This window comes from Mastigoproctus giganteus, chromosome 14 (assembly GCF_048544385.1).
Source record: "Mastigoproctus giganteus isolate SK-2022 chromosome 14, ASM4854438v1, whole genome shotgun sequence".
NCBI lineage: Eukaryota > Metazoa > Arthropoda > Arachnida > Uropygi > Thelyphonidae > Mastigoproctus > Mastigoproctus giganteus.
In genome coordinates this window covers 59,286,855-59,305,698 of record NC_143588.1, presented here as the reverse complement: position 1 = coordinate 59,305,698, position 18,844 = coordinate 59,286,855, and the positions used below count along the sequence as shown (strand labels likewise).

The 18,844-nt window shown below is 37.7% G+C and overlaps 1 protein-coding gene across 1 annotated transcript in view; it reads right to left on the bottom strand.

Moving 5' to 3' along the window:
• Window positions 1-18,844, bottom strand: part of LOC150075155 (methyltransferase-like protein 25B) — a 158,148-nt gene that overhangs the window by 40,345 nt on the left and 98,959 nt on the right. Inside the window, exon 8 of the mRNA XM_090388383.1 lies at window positions 11,792-12,007. Coding sequence (XP_090244509.1) covers window positions 11,792-12,007 — 216 coding nt within the window. The remainder of the gene's footprint in view (window positions 1-11,791; window positions 12,008-18,844) is intronic.

The window sequence follows — 18,844 nt, the reverse complement described above, 5'->3', positions numbered from 1 at the left end:
AGTGCCCAAGTTTCACTTCCATAAGTCATGGTGGGGAGTATACATTGGTTCATTATTTTACGTTTTAGACAAATTGGGATATTGCTCCTCAGTATGTGACTATATTTCCTGAATGCTATCCATCCAAAATTTATTCTTCTCTTGACTTCCATCCATTTATCATTATTACAGCTAATGACTTGTCCCAGATAAGTATATAACTCCACCTTTTCAATTACTGTTCCTTCAATCATTATATCCCTTTTTGTGGCATACTTGTTCATCATTACTTTTGTTTTAGCCATATTCATCTTCAGTCCAAAATCCTTACTAACTATGCATAACTGATTAAGATTTTCCTCTAATTATTGGGGATTATGGCTTATGACCACAATTTCATCTGCAAATCATAAATGGTTTAGTTATTCTCCATTCACATTGACTTCTTTCTGTGACCAGTCTAATCTTCTGAAAGCTTCCTCAAGGGCAGCAGTAAACAATTTCGGAGATACTGTGTTTCCTTGTCAAACTCCTTTCTCAATTTTAAATTTATTACTGTCTTTGTCTAGTCCAATAAAGGAGGTAGCATTCTCATATATTTTCTTCAAAATCATAATATATGGGGTATCTATGCCTTGTCTTTCCAGTGCCCGAAACATTGCCTTATGCTCTATAGAGTCAAATGCGAAATCCACAAATGCCAGGCATAATGGTGTTTTATATTCATTTGCCTTCTCCATTAGCTGTGACATTACGTGAAGGTGATCCATTGTTGAGAATCCTGTCCTAAAGTCAGCTTGCTCTTTCGGTTGATTCTCATCAAGAATTCTTTCTAATCTGTTAGTAATGACCCCTGTGAACAACTTGTAGATGTGAGTGGGATAACAAGCTAATTGACCTATAATTTCCAATTTCTGATTTATCTCCTTTCTTATGCAGCAAAACTATGATTGCATTATTCCACTCATTAGGTTCAACACCTTTTCTAATGTATTTTGTAAAGAGTCTTGCCAGTTTTTGTGTCATGTCTCTTCCTCCCAATTTTAACAACTCTGCAGTAACTTCATCTTCCACGGAGCTTTCTGATTCTTCATTTTCTTCTATGCATGTTCTACCTCATCAGGAAGGATATCAGTAGTAGTAGTAGTGGCATGTGATGCAAGAAAGCAAGTGTATGAGCTTATGCAGCATCAGCCAAAAAAAAAACAAAAAAAACACACCATTCCCTCCAAATGCCTGTCCAGTTCCTCCTTAAATTTATTCACCTATCAACTTCCACAACGACAGATGGAAGTTTGTTCCAGCAATTAACCACCCGCAGGCTAAAGGCAAATTTCCGCACATCTATTCTACATCTGTCCTTTCTTAATTTGAATTTATGCCCCCTTAGGTTCGTAATCTGAACAAGTGGAAGGATCCCATCAGAATTCAGCGTGCTGAACCCATTCAAGGCCTTATACACCTCTATCAGATCACCGTGCAGGTGCCTAGTCTCCAGCCACTGCAATTTGTAGAACTTAAGCCTCTCTTGATAAGAGGATCCCTTCATTCCCCTCACCAATCTTGTTGCCCTTCTCTGTACATGCTCAAGTAAATCTACATCCTTCCTAAAATGAGGCCTCCAGACCTGTACGCAGTACTCAAGGCGTGGCCTGACCATCGCCTTATACAGAGGGATAATCACCTCCTTTTCCCTGCTAGCAAAATTCCTATATATCATTGACAAAACCCCATGACTTGCCCTGGCAGCCTGTCTGCATTGCTCAGAAAACTTCATTTCTGACTCCACAATTACTCCCAGGTCTTTTTCATTTTCTACCACCTTATGTGTAGTACCACACAGTTGGTACGTTTCTCTGGGGTTACTTCTACCCATATGCAGTACTTTGCATTTGTCAAGGTTAAAATTCAGTTGCCACTTCTTAGCCCATCTGCCCAAATTATCTAGATCCTGGTGCAGTAGCACACTGCCATTACTGTCATTAACAACCCTGCCAACTTTTGTTGTATCATCTGCAAACTTTGACATTAAGCCTGATATACCTTCATCAACATCATTGATAAATATACAAAACAACAGTGGACCCAACACCGAACCCTGTGGTACCCCACTAATAACACCAGTCCAAGAAGAGCAGCACCCATTGATTACCACCCTCTGTCTTCTCCCACTTAACCATCCTTTTATCCATTGTAGCAACTTACCCTTAATACCATTCTGCTCCAATTTGTACAATAGTCTTCCATGCGCAACAGTGTCAAAAGCTTTCCTGAAATCCAAATATATGATATCAAAATTATTTTTTACATCCAGTTCCTTTGTAACCATGTCATAATATCCTATCAAATTTGTCAGACAAGACTTTCCCTTAACAAACCCATGCTGTGTCTGAATTATTGCTGCAGTCTTGTCTAGATGATCCTGCAATGCATCTTTAACCAGTGACTCCATTATTTTACCAGGAACAGAAGTTAAACTAACTGGTCTGTAATTACTCGTGTCACCCTTCGATCTCCCTTTGTGAATTGGGGATACATTTGCACATCTCCAGTCCGTGGGAACCTCCCCTGAGTCCAAGGACGCTCTCATAATTATGGCTAAGGGTTTGCTTAGTTGCTTTGCCGCCTCCTTTAATATAACTGGATAGATCCCATCCACCCCAGGTGCTTTTCTTACGTTTAACTTCAACAATTTCTCTTCCACTTTGCTCTCAGTTATTACAAAATCATTAAGTATCCTGCTACAATTTGATAACCTTCTGTCATTTTAAAACCTTAATAATTCCTCACGTGTGAATGTAGAGGCAAAATACTCATTCAGTTTGTTTGCTATCTGAGCAGGATCATCAACAGTCGAACCATCGATGTCAAGTGGACCAATCTGATTCATCCCCTTCCTTTTAGAGTTTTGTATAAGTAAAGAAATCCTTGCTGTTTTTCTAAGCATCTTTTGCCAAGGATTTCTCGTAATCTGCCTTCGCCTGCCGAACCTCCTTTGTGACCTGATTACAGACTAACTTATATCTGCCATAGGCTTCTGAGTCGCTTGATAATTTATATGCATACCATGCATTTTTCTTCTCTGCTACGAGTCTCATTAGTTCATTTGACAACCATTTAGGCCTAAACCTTGAACAATATTTCTTAATAGGCATGAAACTTTTAGTAGCTTCCACGATTAATTCCTTGAATGCTTCCCACTTAGAATTTACTGTTGGTAACATCGTCAGTTGATCCCACTGTACAGAATTTAAAAACTGTCGGAGATCACTGTACTCGCCTTTACGGAAGCAAAAACCCTTTCCTTTACCCCTGATGGTAATCAAATCTTTAAGTAAATCCCACGTCAGTACACTGTGATCACTGCCACCTAGTGGTTCTTTTATCTGCAAATTCCTAATACATGAATGATCACTGCTGATAACCAGATCAAGAGTATTACTTTCTCTGGTTGCCTCTCGAACATGCTGCTGTAAAAAACAATCATCCAATAAATCCACAAAAGTCTGACTAGTGTTTGAGTGACCAACCCACAAGTTCCAGTCAATATCTGGGAAGTTAAAATCCCCCATTATAAGACATTCCGATTTACTAGCCCACTCTATTTCTCTGTACAATTGTTCATTGTACTCATTCAAGTCATTAGGCCTATAACACACTCCTACTCTTATTTTTGCTTTTGCAGTGCTTATGTCACACCAAACTGACTCAACAGTGCACTGTTCTTCTATATCAACTGGATGCACTTCTTTTGATTTTATGTTTTTCTTAATTAACAGCATAAGACCTCCTCCCTTCCTATCCTGTCTATCCTTTCTGTACACATTGTACTCCCCAAATTCCAGTTCGGCATTCCTTATACAAATCTGTGTGACACCACGTCTCTGATATCCCAACAATGGATATCAGGTATGTTGTATGTGTTATTAATTTGCAATCCATCTTCCCCACTGCTGGCATCATTTCCTTGCTCCTTGTATAATTCTCTATAGTAGTCTTCTGCTATTTGAATTATGCCTTCTCTGCTATTTATAAGTACACCATCGCTATTCTTCAGTTTCAGTATCATTTGTCTTTCTGTATTACTGCTGATTTAAATCCTTTGTTTTCCCTTAATGCTTGTTCTACTTTTTTTGTGTTAAATTTTTTTTGTCCTCTCTGAGTCTATAACGGCTTTGCATAACTTAGTATACTCAATTTTCTCCCTGTTAGTGTTTTTCTTGCTCTTCATTTGTTGTTTTCGGTTCATCATGACAAGTGTTTCTTGACTGATTTTTTCTTCTTTGGATTTCTTTTTACCTATAGGTTTCTTAGGCTTTATCACTTTCAGAAATTTGTAATATTCCTTGGTCCTGAACAGTCTGCAGAAGCTCAAACGTGTTCTTAAGTTCCAGTACATGCTGCTTTTACAAAGCAAGCTTATGTAGCATCAACCAAAAAAAAAAAAAAAACATTTCCCATATATCCATTCCCTCTAAAAGTTTGTTCAGTTCCACCTTGAATTTATTTAAGCTATCAACTTCAACAACAACAAATGGAAGTTTGTACCAGCAATGAACTACCTGCTGGCTACAGGCAAATTTCCACACATCTATTCTACAACTGTCTATCCTCAAATTGAATTTATGACCCCCCCCTCAGGATAGTAATCTGAGCAAGAGGAAGCATCCAATCAGAACTGAACGTGCTCAACCCATTCAAGGCCTTACACACCTCAATAAGATGACCTCACAGGTGCTTAGTCTCCAAATGCTGCAATTTGCAGAACTTATGCTTTTCTTGGTCAGAGGACCCCGTCGTTCCCCTCACCAAATTTGTTGCCCTTCTCTGTACTCAATCAAGCAACTTTACGTTCTTCCTAAAATGAAGCCTCCAGATCTGTATGCAGTATTCAAGGCGTGGCATGAGTACTGCATACAGATCTGGAGGCTTCATTCTTGACTTCATTCGTGAGATACTTTCTCCCTACTATCAAAATTCTTGTATATCACTGACAATAACCCATGACCTGCTTTAGCAGTCTGTCTGCACTGCTCAGAAAACTTTATATCTGACTGCACAATTCCTCCCAAGTCTTTCATTTTCTATCAGCCTAAGTGATAGAAAATGAAAAAGACACCCCAGAGAAACATACCACAAAATTGGTACATTTCTCTGGGGTTACTTCTACCTGCAGTACTTTCCTTTTGTCAATGTTAAACTTCGGTTACCATTTCTCAGACCATCTGCCAAATTTTCTAGATCCTGTTGCAGTAGCACACTGCCATTACTGTCATTAACAACCCTGCCAACCTCTGTATCATCTGCAAACTTCGACATTAAGCCTGATATACCTTCATCAATATCATTGATAAATATATAAAACAACAGTGGGCCCAACACCGAACCCTGAGAGACTCTACTAATAACATTAGTCGAAGAAGAGCAGCACCCATTGATTACCACTCTGTCTTCTCCCACTCAACCATCCTTTATCCATTGTAGCAACTTGCTCTTAACTCCAATTTGTATAGTAGTCTTCCATACACAACAGTATCAAAAGCTTTCCAGAAATCCAAGTATATGATATAAAAATTATTTTTTGCATTCAGTTCCTTTGTAACCACATTGTAGTATCCAATCAAATTTGTCAGACAAGACTTTCCCTTAACAAACCCATGCTGTGTCTGAATTATTACTGCAATCTTGTCTAGATGATCCTGGAATGCATCTTTAACCAGTGACTCTTATTTTCCCCAGAATGGAAGTTAAACTAACTGGTCTGTAATTACTCGTGTCACCCTTAGATGTCGCCCTTTGCAAACTGGGGATACATTTGCACATCTCCAGTCCATGGGAACTTGCCCTGAGTCCAAGGATGCTCTCATAATCATGGATAAGGGTTTGCTTGCTTCCTTTAATATAACTGGATAGATCCCATCCACCCTAGGTGCCTTTCTTATGTTTAAGTTCAACAATTTCCCCTCCACATTTCTCTCAGTTATTACAAAATCATTATACTCCCTGTTAGAGTTTGATAAGCATCTGGCCTCCACTTACTTATAGAATTCCTCATGTGTGAATGAGGAATCCTGTAGGTAAGCAAAAATGCAAAATACTCAATTCAGTTTGACTGCTATCTAAGTAGGATCATCAACAGTCGAACCATCGATATCAAGCGGACCAATCTGATTCATTCCCTACCTTCTAGAGTTTATATAAGTAAAGTAGTCCTTACTGTTTTCCTTAGCATCCTTTGCCAAAGATTTCTTGTAATCTGTCTTCACTTGCCTAACCTCCTTTGTGACTGACTTGATTACAGACTAGCTTATATCTACTATAGGCTTCTGTGTAGCCTGATAATTTATATGCATCCCATGCATTTTTCTCCACAGGCACAAGTCTCACTTGTTTATCTGACATCCATTTAGGCCTAAACCTTGAACAGTATTTCTTAATCGGCATGAAAAGTCTAGTAGCTGTCATAATTAAATGTTTGTTTGTTATTTGGTTTTCAGGAGCATTAGCAACTAAGGCCATATTGCTCCGGGAATATGCGGTGGTCATTCCCTTGACCTTTCCACATCCTCTGTATTTGGTGGTGACGGGCTTGAACCCCGGTCTAATCAAGAAGCGTGTGCTACGCACTGCTGCTCCTTCCCACCTGGCTACGGAGGCGCCGTCATAATTAAATGACTTGACTTGAATTCTTCCCATTTAGAATTTTCTGTTGGTAACATCATCATCATCATGGTCTCACTGTATAGAATTTAAAAACTATCTGGTACCACTGTAGTCACCTTTATGAAAGCAAAAACCCCTCCTTTTACCTCGATGATAGTTATATCTTTAAGTAAATCCCACAGAAGTACACTGTGATCACTACCACCTAGTGGTAGTATCACAGTGTACTGTGCTCCTTTATCTGAAAATCTCAATGCATGAATATTGACTGCTGATAATCAGATCAAGAGTATTACTCTCGCCTCTCGAACATGCTGCTGCAGAAAACAATCGTCCAATAAATCCAAAGTCTTGTTAGTGTGTGAATGACAAACCACAAATTCTAGTCAATATCTGGGAAGTTAAAATCGCCCATTACAAGACATTCTGATTTACTAGCCCATTCTATTTCTCTGTACAATTGTTTGTTGTACTCATTAGAGTTATTAAGCCTATAACACACTCCTACTCTTATTTTTTCTTTCCCAGTGCTTATATCACACCAAACTGACTCAACATTGCATTGTCCATCTGTGTCAACTGGGTTAGATTATTAGATTTTATGTGTTTCTTAAGTAACAGCATAACCCCTCATCCCTTTCTATCCTGTCGATCCTTTCTGTAGACATTGTACTCTCCAAATTCCAATTCTGCACTGCTTATATGTTGTTGTTATTTTGGTGTTTAGGAGTATTAGCAACTAAGGCCATATTGTTCCGTTGATATACGGTGGTCATTCTGACCTTTCCGCATTCTCTGTATTTGGTGGTCACGACCTCAAACCCCAATCTAATCAAGAAGCATGTGCTACGCACTGCTGCTCCTGCCCACCTGGCTACGGAGGCACCACACTGCTTATATCTGTGTGACACCACGTCTCTGATATACCAACAATATCCACCTTTGATGTCTTGACCAGCATTTAATGTTCATCAAATTTATTTACTATACTCCTAGCATTGGTGTACATACAACTACGCATGCACTTGTTCTTACTCTTAGTTACCCTAATGTAGCCAGTGTATTTACTTGTTCCATAATGACTGACAGCAGGCCTTGAAATCCCCAGCACCTTGCTTTCCAAGCTGCTGCACATTCCAGTAGAAACAGTGCAAGTATCACTTTCATCTCTGCTTGTGGCTATTGTTAATCTATTAGTCCATGTATCCCCCTGCTCCAAGTTAGCAGTTTTCCGACCCACTTAACATGCCTCAAGAGCATCAGCAAACACACTTGCACCCCTTCCACTTAAGTGTATTCCATCCCTGTAGAAGCAGTCTCTCCTGTTAATAAGCACAGACCATTCTGAGAAAAATTCTACACCATGAACCTTGCACAGTCTCTCCAGAGCCGAATTGATTGACAAGGCTCTCATCATGTATTCCCTCCTATCGTGTCTGGGCAGAATTGCAGACACTTTTAAGTTTAACCCTAACTTGCGACTTTTTTTCAACATTTACCTGTACTTGTTAAGTAAATCTGCAGATCTCTTACTCTTAATGTCATTAGTGCCAACGTATACAGCAATATCACCCTTTGTGCCCGTAACACATAATACCTGCTCTACAACGTCAACTTTTGCCACTGGCAGATATACCCTACTCCTATTCCACCTATCCTTTTTACACAATATATTACCCGTCTCCCTGACAATGGAATCACTGACAATAACAAGCTGCTGTGGGACCAGAGCATTCTGCCTTGGAGATTGCTGCTGTATTGCCTGATGCAAAAGAGTAAGTTCTGGCATTGAGTTGATTAGCTGAGAGCTTGATGGGTTCCCCACTTTAATACCTTTGAGGGCATCTACCTGACTCTTCAAACTCTCATAGGTAGTCTCCCATCAGAATGCACTTAATTTCTTGACACTTTGGTTAACAGGTTTTCTTTATTTATACGCCAGCTGCGAATGAAATAGCAAGGATTTTTACCACAAAAGACGTTAGTGAGTGGCAAAAGGAGAGATAGTGTATGGCAGGTGTAAAGGACATCCTATTAAAGAAGTAAAAAAATAAAATAAATTTTCTGTTTATACTCTGGGATGACCAAATGGTCAGAGGAGTTCACAAGGTAGATAGAATATAAAAAAACAGCACCATATTTAGCAGTCATGGGCTTGAACCCCGGTCACTCAAGACAGCTGAATTTGCTGAGGTTTCAGAAATTAGAAATGAGTTTTACAGGAGCGGAGTGTGGAGAACTGTGGCCAAAAAGCATGGCTAAGTGATTGGTGATGAATATCACATCTAGTAAACGGAAAAACAATTTCAAACAAGACAAGAAGTGCTAAAGACAGTTAATCAAGTATTTCATCTTCATGTCAACCTTTATATCAAAATGGCACAATGTTCCTGGTTTCCCATTGTCTGCATTTGTTGACTTAACCAATACCTTGAATTCATCAAATTTATTAAGTATACTCCTTGCATTAGTATGCAAATACATATCTCTTTTTACATTTCTTGTGACCCTAATTCACCTCATGTAGTTATTTATGGCAGTGCTCTCTCCAGGAATTTTTCAGTTGAATATTATGCCAGGTTTTAGTATTCTGTCCAACTGTTCAATAATTCCCCATTACTTTCCCACAGTCCCATGACTTTACAGCCATTTCCAGTTCTCAGCATGTCAGTGTTACAAGAAACTGGTACAAGATCTAGGTGTGTTAGTGTTATATATTTATTAAACCAGTAGGGAAAATACAGGGTCTAATAACTGCTGAATCCCTGCAAATGGTTTCCAAGTCATTAGTCCCAATAGGACAGTTAGAAGTGCATGAATCTACTCTACCTCTGATTGCAATCACCATTAATATATCTCTCAAAGCTAACAATTTTCTGAAATGCCCAACTCTGCTCCAATAGCATCAGCAAATATTCTTGCTCTTATTCAAGTGTACACCTTCAGGTAATAGATTGCTGTTCTGAAGATGTACACCTTCAAGTGTACATCTTCAGAACAGCAATCAATTACGTTAAGAAGTGTAGACTATGTATCTCTTAACATATGAGATTTCAGAGAATATCACTGTTGTGGATCAAGGCAATGAGGAGAGAGTATATGATGTCTGTAAATTGCATATTGGTTTGTTATTTTGATGGATGAAAAACACATTTCTGAGAGAAAGAAATGAAATCCTCACCTAAGACTCCTTCACTTACTGGAAAAAAAGTTCATAAAAATTCCTCTCATCTAGATTGATCTCAAACCTAGGTCTTTTTACCATGTGATCTGAAAGGGTGGTCATCATAACCACTGTGCTAGCCAAGAGAGTTTATTTTCTTATTCCACTCAGATCGCTGAAGTAACATGAAAAACAACATAGATAACGATGAGAGCAAAATTAGGCTTTAAGAAATTAATGTGACATAACCCTACATCAATTTAAACAAAATTAAAAACATTTTAATGAGTTTAATCTGCAATGCACTGAAATTATTTAATTAAAATTATTCAATGCATCACATATGATGTGATGCACTAACCAGAAAAGAATGACATGCTAGGTTACAGATTTTGATAACTATTTCTGTAAAACATTCGCAAAGTAATAAATCAGCCACCTGAAGCACACCAAATATTTTCTCAATGTGTATGATATTTTTTTTTTTGTTGGCCTCCTCAATGAGAGGGGAAAAACAGAAAAGTGATAAACATGTGAGAAGAAACACATACACGAAAGACTTCTTTAGGAAAAATATTTAAATATTGATAAAGCCCCTGGAGGCAAGAATATAGACATGCCTTGCAGAAGACAACTTCACTAGAGCAAATGTACTAATAACAACTGATGAAGGATACAACAACAGTAATATGAATAACTGAACTGAAGCTCCATGATAGTTGTGCGAGTAACAGCCACAGTAGCAATGGTAGATGTCGATGCAATGGAGTAAGCACTGATGAATTTAACATACAGAGGGAGGAGATCTAGCAAAATAATTTTCAATTTTACAGGGCAAATATATTGATTGCAACATTAAGAAGAGAACTATATAAGGATTCTTTCTTGTGAAGCAACTTATCCGTGCCTGCCAACTTTTATAAATCAAAAACCAGAAGTTTTTAATAGAGATCTAACTTTAGTCAGAACACTCAAGAGTTGTAATCCAGTACCGTCAGAAATTCCAACTTTCTTTTCAAATTAATGGAACTAATTAATGCATGCATTGTTGTCAATAGCCAGTATGGGCACTGAAAGCTGGATTTAGGATATTGGACCTAATTTGTAACCGTATTGGCTATTCCAAAAGCCACCCAACATCGCTTTTTAAACAAATATTAATAAATTCAATAGGTTTGTGACTGAAAAAATAATATTTATGTGTGTTTAAAAAATTAGGCTTGACTAAAAATCTGAAAAAACAATAAACTTAACAAAAACTGGAAAACACACCTGATTATCGGAAAGCTTTGGACAACATTGGAAGAGTTGGAGGGTAAGCTTTTCTGCAGAATAATGAGTCGTCTTCTAAAATTAATTTATACTTGTTTTGATCCATGTTTGGCTGGTTCAGAGCTATTCATTTTTTTGTACTTTGAGTACCCATGAATTTTTAAAGAAAGATGGCCTCTTACAGCTTTACCTACCTGTCCTGGCAGCAAAATGAACTAATCACATCATTAGAAAGGATACTTCTGGAAGATGTTTTGACTTTTATGTGCCTATGCCTTCATCTTTTGTGCCTTCACTTCATGCTGTTTAGTAATATAAGCAATGCTGGTAATGCAGAATGACTATGTCAAAAATAGTAATGAAACTGAATAGTAGAAGATACAATAAATTCCTCCATAACAGTGCTAAACAATTTTGTCAAAATATTCCTTGGAATGTGCCTTTAAGATGAGAGTTTAACTATTAAAGACTTCAGTGCATAAGAAGTTCTAAACGAGATTTCAATGTTCACATACTCTAAAGGCTGTAACTGTAATGTTCATGAATATTTTTAAATAGCAGGCATCTCCTGACAAATTAATCTGACAAATTTTCTGGGAACAAAATTTACAATTGTATCAGGGAAACAGAATATATCACAATTAGTAAACTGTAGTTTATTTGATATAATTCCATTATAAACAAAAATGAAACCAGAAACTATTAAATCCTTACCATTTGCAACAAAAACTTCAAGAACAGCTCTGTATGTGACATTCCTGGAATGTTCATAGTGATCTTGTTGAGAATGTTCTGCCCATCGTGCACGAGTTTCTTGTGCAGCCAATCGAAAACCATAATTTGAAATATACCAATCAGGGAAAATTTCTTTGGTTACATGAATAGCAGATGCAACAGTCTTGCTTAGGGGAAAGTTTTGATAATTATGTCCTGAAAAAATTATAATAACAAAATCAGCAACAATATCCACTCATATCAAGTAATACAAATTAGGTAATGTCCACAGTGTGTTACATTTCAGGCATGTTTGATTTTTTAAATTGAATTTTCATTTTCTGTGATTAACAGAAGTGAAAAGTATATAACTAATTAAGTTGTTGCCAGTTAATTATTAATTAACTAATAATATAATAAGTAATTATTTTCATTTCACTCATACTCAACAATATTCACTCAGTTTTTTGTAATGTACCTTACTTAGCCTGCTGTCCCACATTTACAAGTTGTTCACAAGGGTCATTTACTAACAGATTAGAAAGAATACTTGATGAAAATTAACCAAAAGAGCAAGCTGGCTTTAGGACAGAATTCCCAACTATGATCACCTTCACATAATATCACAGCTAATGGGGAAAGCAAATGAATATAAAACATTACTGTGCTTTGCATTTGTGGATTATGAAAAGGCATTTGCCTCTATACAGCATAAGGCAATGTTTCGGGCACTGGAAAGACAAGGCATAGATACTCCATACATCATGAAGAAAATATATCAGAATACTACCTCCTTTATTACACTAGACAAAGATAGTAGTAAATTTAAAATTGAGAAAGGAGTTCAATAAGGAGACACAGTATCTCCGAAATTGTTTACTGCTGCCCTTGAGGAAGCTTTCAGAAGATTAGACTGGTCGCAGAAAGAAGTCAATGTGAATGGAGAGTATCTAAACCATTTACGATTTGCAGATGACATTGTGATCATAAGCCATGTTCCCAAAGGATTAGAGGAAAATCTTAATCAGTTATGTTGAGTTAGTAAGGATTTCGGACTAAAGGTGAATATGACTAAAACAAAAGTAATGATGAACAAGTATGCCACAGAAAGGGATATAATCATTGAAGAAGTAGAAACTGAAAAGGTGGATTCATATACTTATCTGGGACAAGTCATTAGCTGTAATAATGATAAATGGCTGGAAGTCAAGAGAAGGATAAATTCTGGATGGATAGCATTCAGGAAATCTAGTCACATACCGAGGAGCAATTAATATCCTAATTTGTCTGAAACGTAAAATAATGAACCAATGTATACTTCCCATCATGACTTATGGAAGTGAAACTTGGGCACTCACCAGAAGAATGGAAGAGAAGCTGAAAACTACACATCGAAGAATGGAACAAATTATATTAGGAATCAGACTGTTGGATAAGAAGAGAAACATGCATTAGGCAGCAAACACAAATAAAGGACATTCTTTTCAAAAGTAAAGAACTGAAATGGACTTGGGCAGGACACATAGCTAGAAGCCATGATGACAGATGGACTAAGAAAATAACAGAATGGTACCAAAGAGGAGCTAAAAGAATATTTGGAAGACAACAATGAAGATGGACAGAAAAATTCACAAGTTTGAGGGTAGTAAATGGATGGCCATTGCACAAAACAGAAGAAACTGAAAAATTGCTGGAGAGGCCTTCACCCTGCAGTGGATTGAAAACAGCTGATGATGATGATGACTTTACTTATTTCCTTCTGGATTTTTATCTTTAAAAAATGCAACAAGTATTTCACACATTATGATTTAATAAATTAAACAAATAGCAACATACCTCACACATACCTCATACCTCACAGTAAACCATCAACATTTTCACGATGTACTTTACTTATTTCTTCCTGGATTTTAATAATAATTGAATTAAAACACATATTTCATATTTTTGCTGTGTAATATAATAATCAAATAGTAAACTGATAACAACAACAACAAAAAAAAAACAGAAAAAGAGCAATGGCTTTTAAGGGTGAACCGAGAACATTTCATATCTGCACATCTGCCACACTGTCCATACATTCCTCCAAAATTTCCAGTTGTTGTTGTTGTTTGGTTTTTAGGAGCATTAGCAACTAAGGCCATATTGCTCCAGGGATATGCGGTGGTCATTCCCTGACCTTACTGCATCCTCCGTATTTGATGGTCACGGGCTCGAACCCCGGTCTAATTAAGAAGCATGTGCTATGCACTGCTGCTCCTGTCCACCTGGCTATGGAGGCGCCAAAATTTCCAGTACTTCAGATATAATATATGGTATATGGATAGCATATGTATAATGTATGAAAAAAAAAAAAGTAATAATGCTAGATTTCTATTTCTCCAATTTTAATTAAATTTGGGATGGCTCAATCTAGCTATTTAAATGAGATAAATAAAAAATTTCACGACAATCCACCCACTGGGAGTCAAGCTGTCATATACAGATAGGCTGACACTGGATCGTATACCTATAGTTCTCACTGGTGATTTCAATCTAGAATTAAATTCTGAGGCTGGAAAGAAGTTTTGTAAATTTATGATAGATGTCTTCAATTTAGATATTAAGTCAAATACTACATGTAATGGAACGACAATTGATGAAGTATTCACTCAGGAATTAAAAATCATTTGAGTGTCAAAATTATATATCTTATTTCAGTTACTATAGACCAATAATTTTAGTGTTATTATAATATATTTTATACAATCATTTCATTGTACACTAGTACAATGAAAAATTCCATTCATTGTATTTCATTGTACTGAAATTATTTTTTCAATAAAAATAATGCAGCAATACTTTTATTTATTTTACTGTACCAGTTTCATAATGAGTTCCAGCAGTAAAGACGTTTTTAACTGCTGCCGCAACTCATTATGTACCTGGTATATCATTTTTTTTTTTTTTTTTGTTTTTTTTGACTAAGAGAAAACTATTCTTGGGTATTTATTAAGGCTACATTTATTAAAGAAAATAAGTAGAAATTCCAAAATGTATTTTTACTATTTTCTTTTGTAAAAAAGAAAAGAATGGAGGAAAAATTTTTACTGCAAAAAAGACAGAGAAATTCCCAGTTATGACAGAGAGATGGAGAGGGGCAATTTAAATAAAGCCAAAAAGATTGCTTGAGCCTTGAATATAAACAGGGTAATTTCCCCCCAAGATTACAATATTCCCCAACTTCAGATGCTGGTTGCTGAAGTTGTTCAGTACCAGATCTGCACCTAGTACCACCATCAACTGACTCATTAAGACAGAAAACAGGAATATGAGACTATAAGCTAACATCAACAAGCATTCCAACATGATTACATCAGCATCTCAGCTCATTTCGGCTTCAGAAGTTCCATGTGACTCACTGTCAGAGCAAGAATCAGCCACCCATCAGTGCAAAAAACTAGATTCTACGCAAAAGATATAAAATTGTCTTCTACTAAAATAAAGTAAATAATCATACTTCAGTGAAGCAGTCTTCAAGGGGTTCTGCTCCAATGCATTATGAAAAAAAAAAAAAAAAAGTTGGGATCTATTGTGCAACTGCACATAATATTTCTTCATTATGTGAAGCCACATAATGAATTAAAATTAATTAAAATGAGATGTAAAACACTGAAAATATGTCAAAAGCTTGCATGTGGTCCTTGAGGTTGTCACAGACATTCTCTCAGATATGCCAGACAAGCTGTACTTGCTACCTGGGCATCTAAAACACTGATGGAATTGATATTCGGGTGACACTCAAGTCAAGTGCACCCAATTTTGGCGAAGTCTGGATGGTCTGTGACAACCAAATCCTCTGCTTGCACCTTCACAATGGTGGGACTGTTAGTAATCCTGGGTATAACCTCCATGCTCAAGCACACGGTGGGTGACCATCCAGGTGTGAACCAACGTAAGCAGGGATCGAGGTGTGGCACCCACACCACATGGAGGAATGCAGCCCCTGTGTCACCAGGCGGTACTAGGTGGTAGATGACTCTCATCAATCGGTGCAATACCGACACTTTGCTTATTGGAAGCTTGAAGTGGTGGAACCCATGTTTAGTCTCCAGAACTAAGTTCCGGTCAACCCTTCCTCATCTCTTCCATCATGCAGTACGAATGACGACTTTTGAGGTTATGATGAATTTCGTGGCGAGATCCAATCTTCCTTACATTTCGAGGGTACATTTGTAAAACGGTATTCGCAGGCCGGCCACTAGTTAGTACACCAGACTGAACCTATTGGTAACTCTCTAGGAGGCTTCCGGATCAGCTAGTGTATAATCTTGCTACCTCTACTCTGCCAGATAGTGACTGGAGGGAGTCCGAGTAGTGTGTATGCGGAGAGCATTGTCGAGGCTATGTTATGTCAAGAATCTGGGTATATTCTTACCATGTGTATGCCATATCCAAAAATTTCATTACTTCAAACAGCATGTCCCACACACTTTTTCTTACTATTGAATACACCATGAATTGTCAAACTATTAGAGCTTATCTGCGAAAAGATCTAAACCTCCCAAACACATCCTAATCCATTTCACAAATATACGTGGCCTCAATTCTGATCTCAACGATGTCCATTTTCACTTGCAGTCTGCCAAACCGCATGTACTTTTTCTGACAGAATCTCAGTTATTGGTTGATTCGACTACTCCTCATTTCAGTTGCCCAAATTATTCGCTTTATGATTCCTTTCGCCTCAAAGGTGGTACTTGTGCATATGTCCGTTCCGATATTCCCTGTCTTGGTAATTTGGAATCTCCTCTTTTCGATCTTTTCTGGCTTAAAATCTCTCTACCTCATTGTGTCAAATTCATCTGTTCTCTCTCTCTCTCTCTCTCTCTACTGTTCTCTCAACTCCATTAATCACTTGGAGCTCTTTGACTTCCTCTTTTTGCAACCTGACTTTCTCCAGTTTAACTTTCCTAATAGTGAGGTAATATTCCTTGGTGATTTTAATGTTCACAACTCCAGCTGGCTTCCGTTTTCTAGTCACACTGACCCAGCTGGTCAAGATGCTGAGTCTTCTGCAATTACTAATGACCTTGCACAGATTGTTCATTTACCTACAAGAATACCGGACAATCCTAACTATACAGCCAACACACTTGATCTTTTTCTCACAAACAACCCTTCTAAGTACATGTTCGAAGTGAGAGTTCCTTTAGGCACCTGAGATCACAACTTGGTGATTGTCTCTTCTCCAATGGAGCCTTTATCTCATGGCTATTCCCAATCTCACATTGTTTGGCATTACAAGAATGCAAAATGGGACGACCTGCGAAATTTCTTTTCTTCTTTTCCTTGGTCGGATTACTGTTTCAAAACTTCTGATGTTAACGTTTGCTCAGATCGTGTCAGCGATTCTTGCAGGAATGGAATCCTTTATCGCACACTCCACTTTACAATATCATCCTTTATCTAAACCTTCGTTTTCCAATAAATGTGCTAAGGCTGTTCAAGAGAAGAATGTTGCATATCGTAATTGGCTTGTTTCTAATTCTTCAGTTTCATTTTCTGCCTACACCAAAGCTCGCAACAATTGTAAAGCAGTTATTAATCAGTCCAAACTAGTGTTTGAACAAGCTAAGAGTAGAAAACTTGCTTCTTGTCCTAATGGTAGAGGAGCATTCTGGTCTCTTGCCAAAGCTATTGGCCGCAACTTTTGCCCATCTCTGCTCCCACCTCTGTTCCAAACCAGATGGTTCTGTTGTCACTGCAGCCAAGGATAAATCTGACCTGCTAGCATCCCATTTTTCTTTGAGCTCATGTATTAATGATCTTGGTAAAACACCTCCCACCATTCCCAACATGCTCCATTCAATGCCTCCTGTGGTCTTCCATCAAAAGGATGTCAGAAGGATTTTGACGAATCTTAATGCTAAGAAAGCTCCAGGTCCTGATGGTATTTCTCCACTTGTTCTCAAAACCTGTGCTCCTGAACTTACTCCTGTTTTTTGCCGCTTTTTTCACTTTCTTATTCCAAAGGTGTTTTTCGTTCTGCTTAGAAATTTGCTCATATCCAGTCAGTTCCTAAAAAGGGTGACAAATCTCTCCCATCCAATTATCGTCCCATTGCAATTGCTTCTACTCTTTCTAAAGTAATGGCGTAATCAATTCACCGACAACTCTTAAACTACCTAGAAACCTTCCGTCTGATCAATGATTGCCAGTATGTCGATCCACTGGTGATATTCTGGCTTATGTTACCCATTTATGGACTGATTCAATGGAAAAGTTTGGTGAAACACAAGCAGTTGCTCTTGACATCTCAAAGGCTTTCGATCATGTTTGGCATAAAGGTCTTCTAAACAAGCTTCCATCTTATGGTTTGCCAACTGTTTTTTGTTATTGGTTATCCAGTTTTCTCTCTGATCACTCACTGAGGTTGATGGCTCTTCTCTGTCTTCTAACTTCTCCACTAACGCTGGTGCCCCCCAGGTTCAGTTCTTTCCCCCACTCTTTTCCTCTTGTATATTAATGACCTTCCATTGACTGGCAATTGTATCCATAGTTTTGCTGATGATAGCATATTGCATCCCACTTTCCATTTTGAGAAACCTTGTCCTGCTCAATCAGCTTCAACTTCTCGAAAATCTGTTACCATTTCCTTAGATGGTAATTCTCCAGTGGGGCAAAGACAACTTAATCGATTTCAATCCTTCTAAAACTCAGTATTGTCTTATATCTCGCGAAAAGGATTCTTCTGCTCCTATGCTTATCTTTGGTAACACTCCGATTTCTAGGCAAAATGATATATATCTTTTGGGGATTACCCTGACTTATAATCTCTCTTAGCACAAGCACATTACAAATATTGCTTCCTCTGCATCTAAAAAACTTAGTTTTCTCTTTCACTTTCAACGTTACTTTTCTTCCAAACAGCTGTTCACTCTTTACAAATCGCAAATCAGTCCTACCATAAAATATTGTTCCCACATCTAGGGTGGTGCCCCCAAAACCTCTCTCTGGCTTCTTGATTCTGTTCAGAAGAGGGCAGTTAGGTTAATTAATGATTCATCTCTA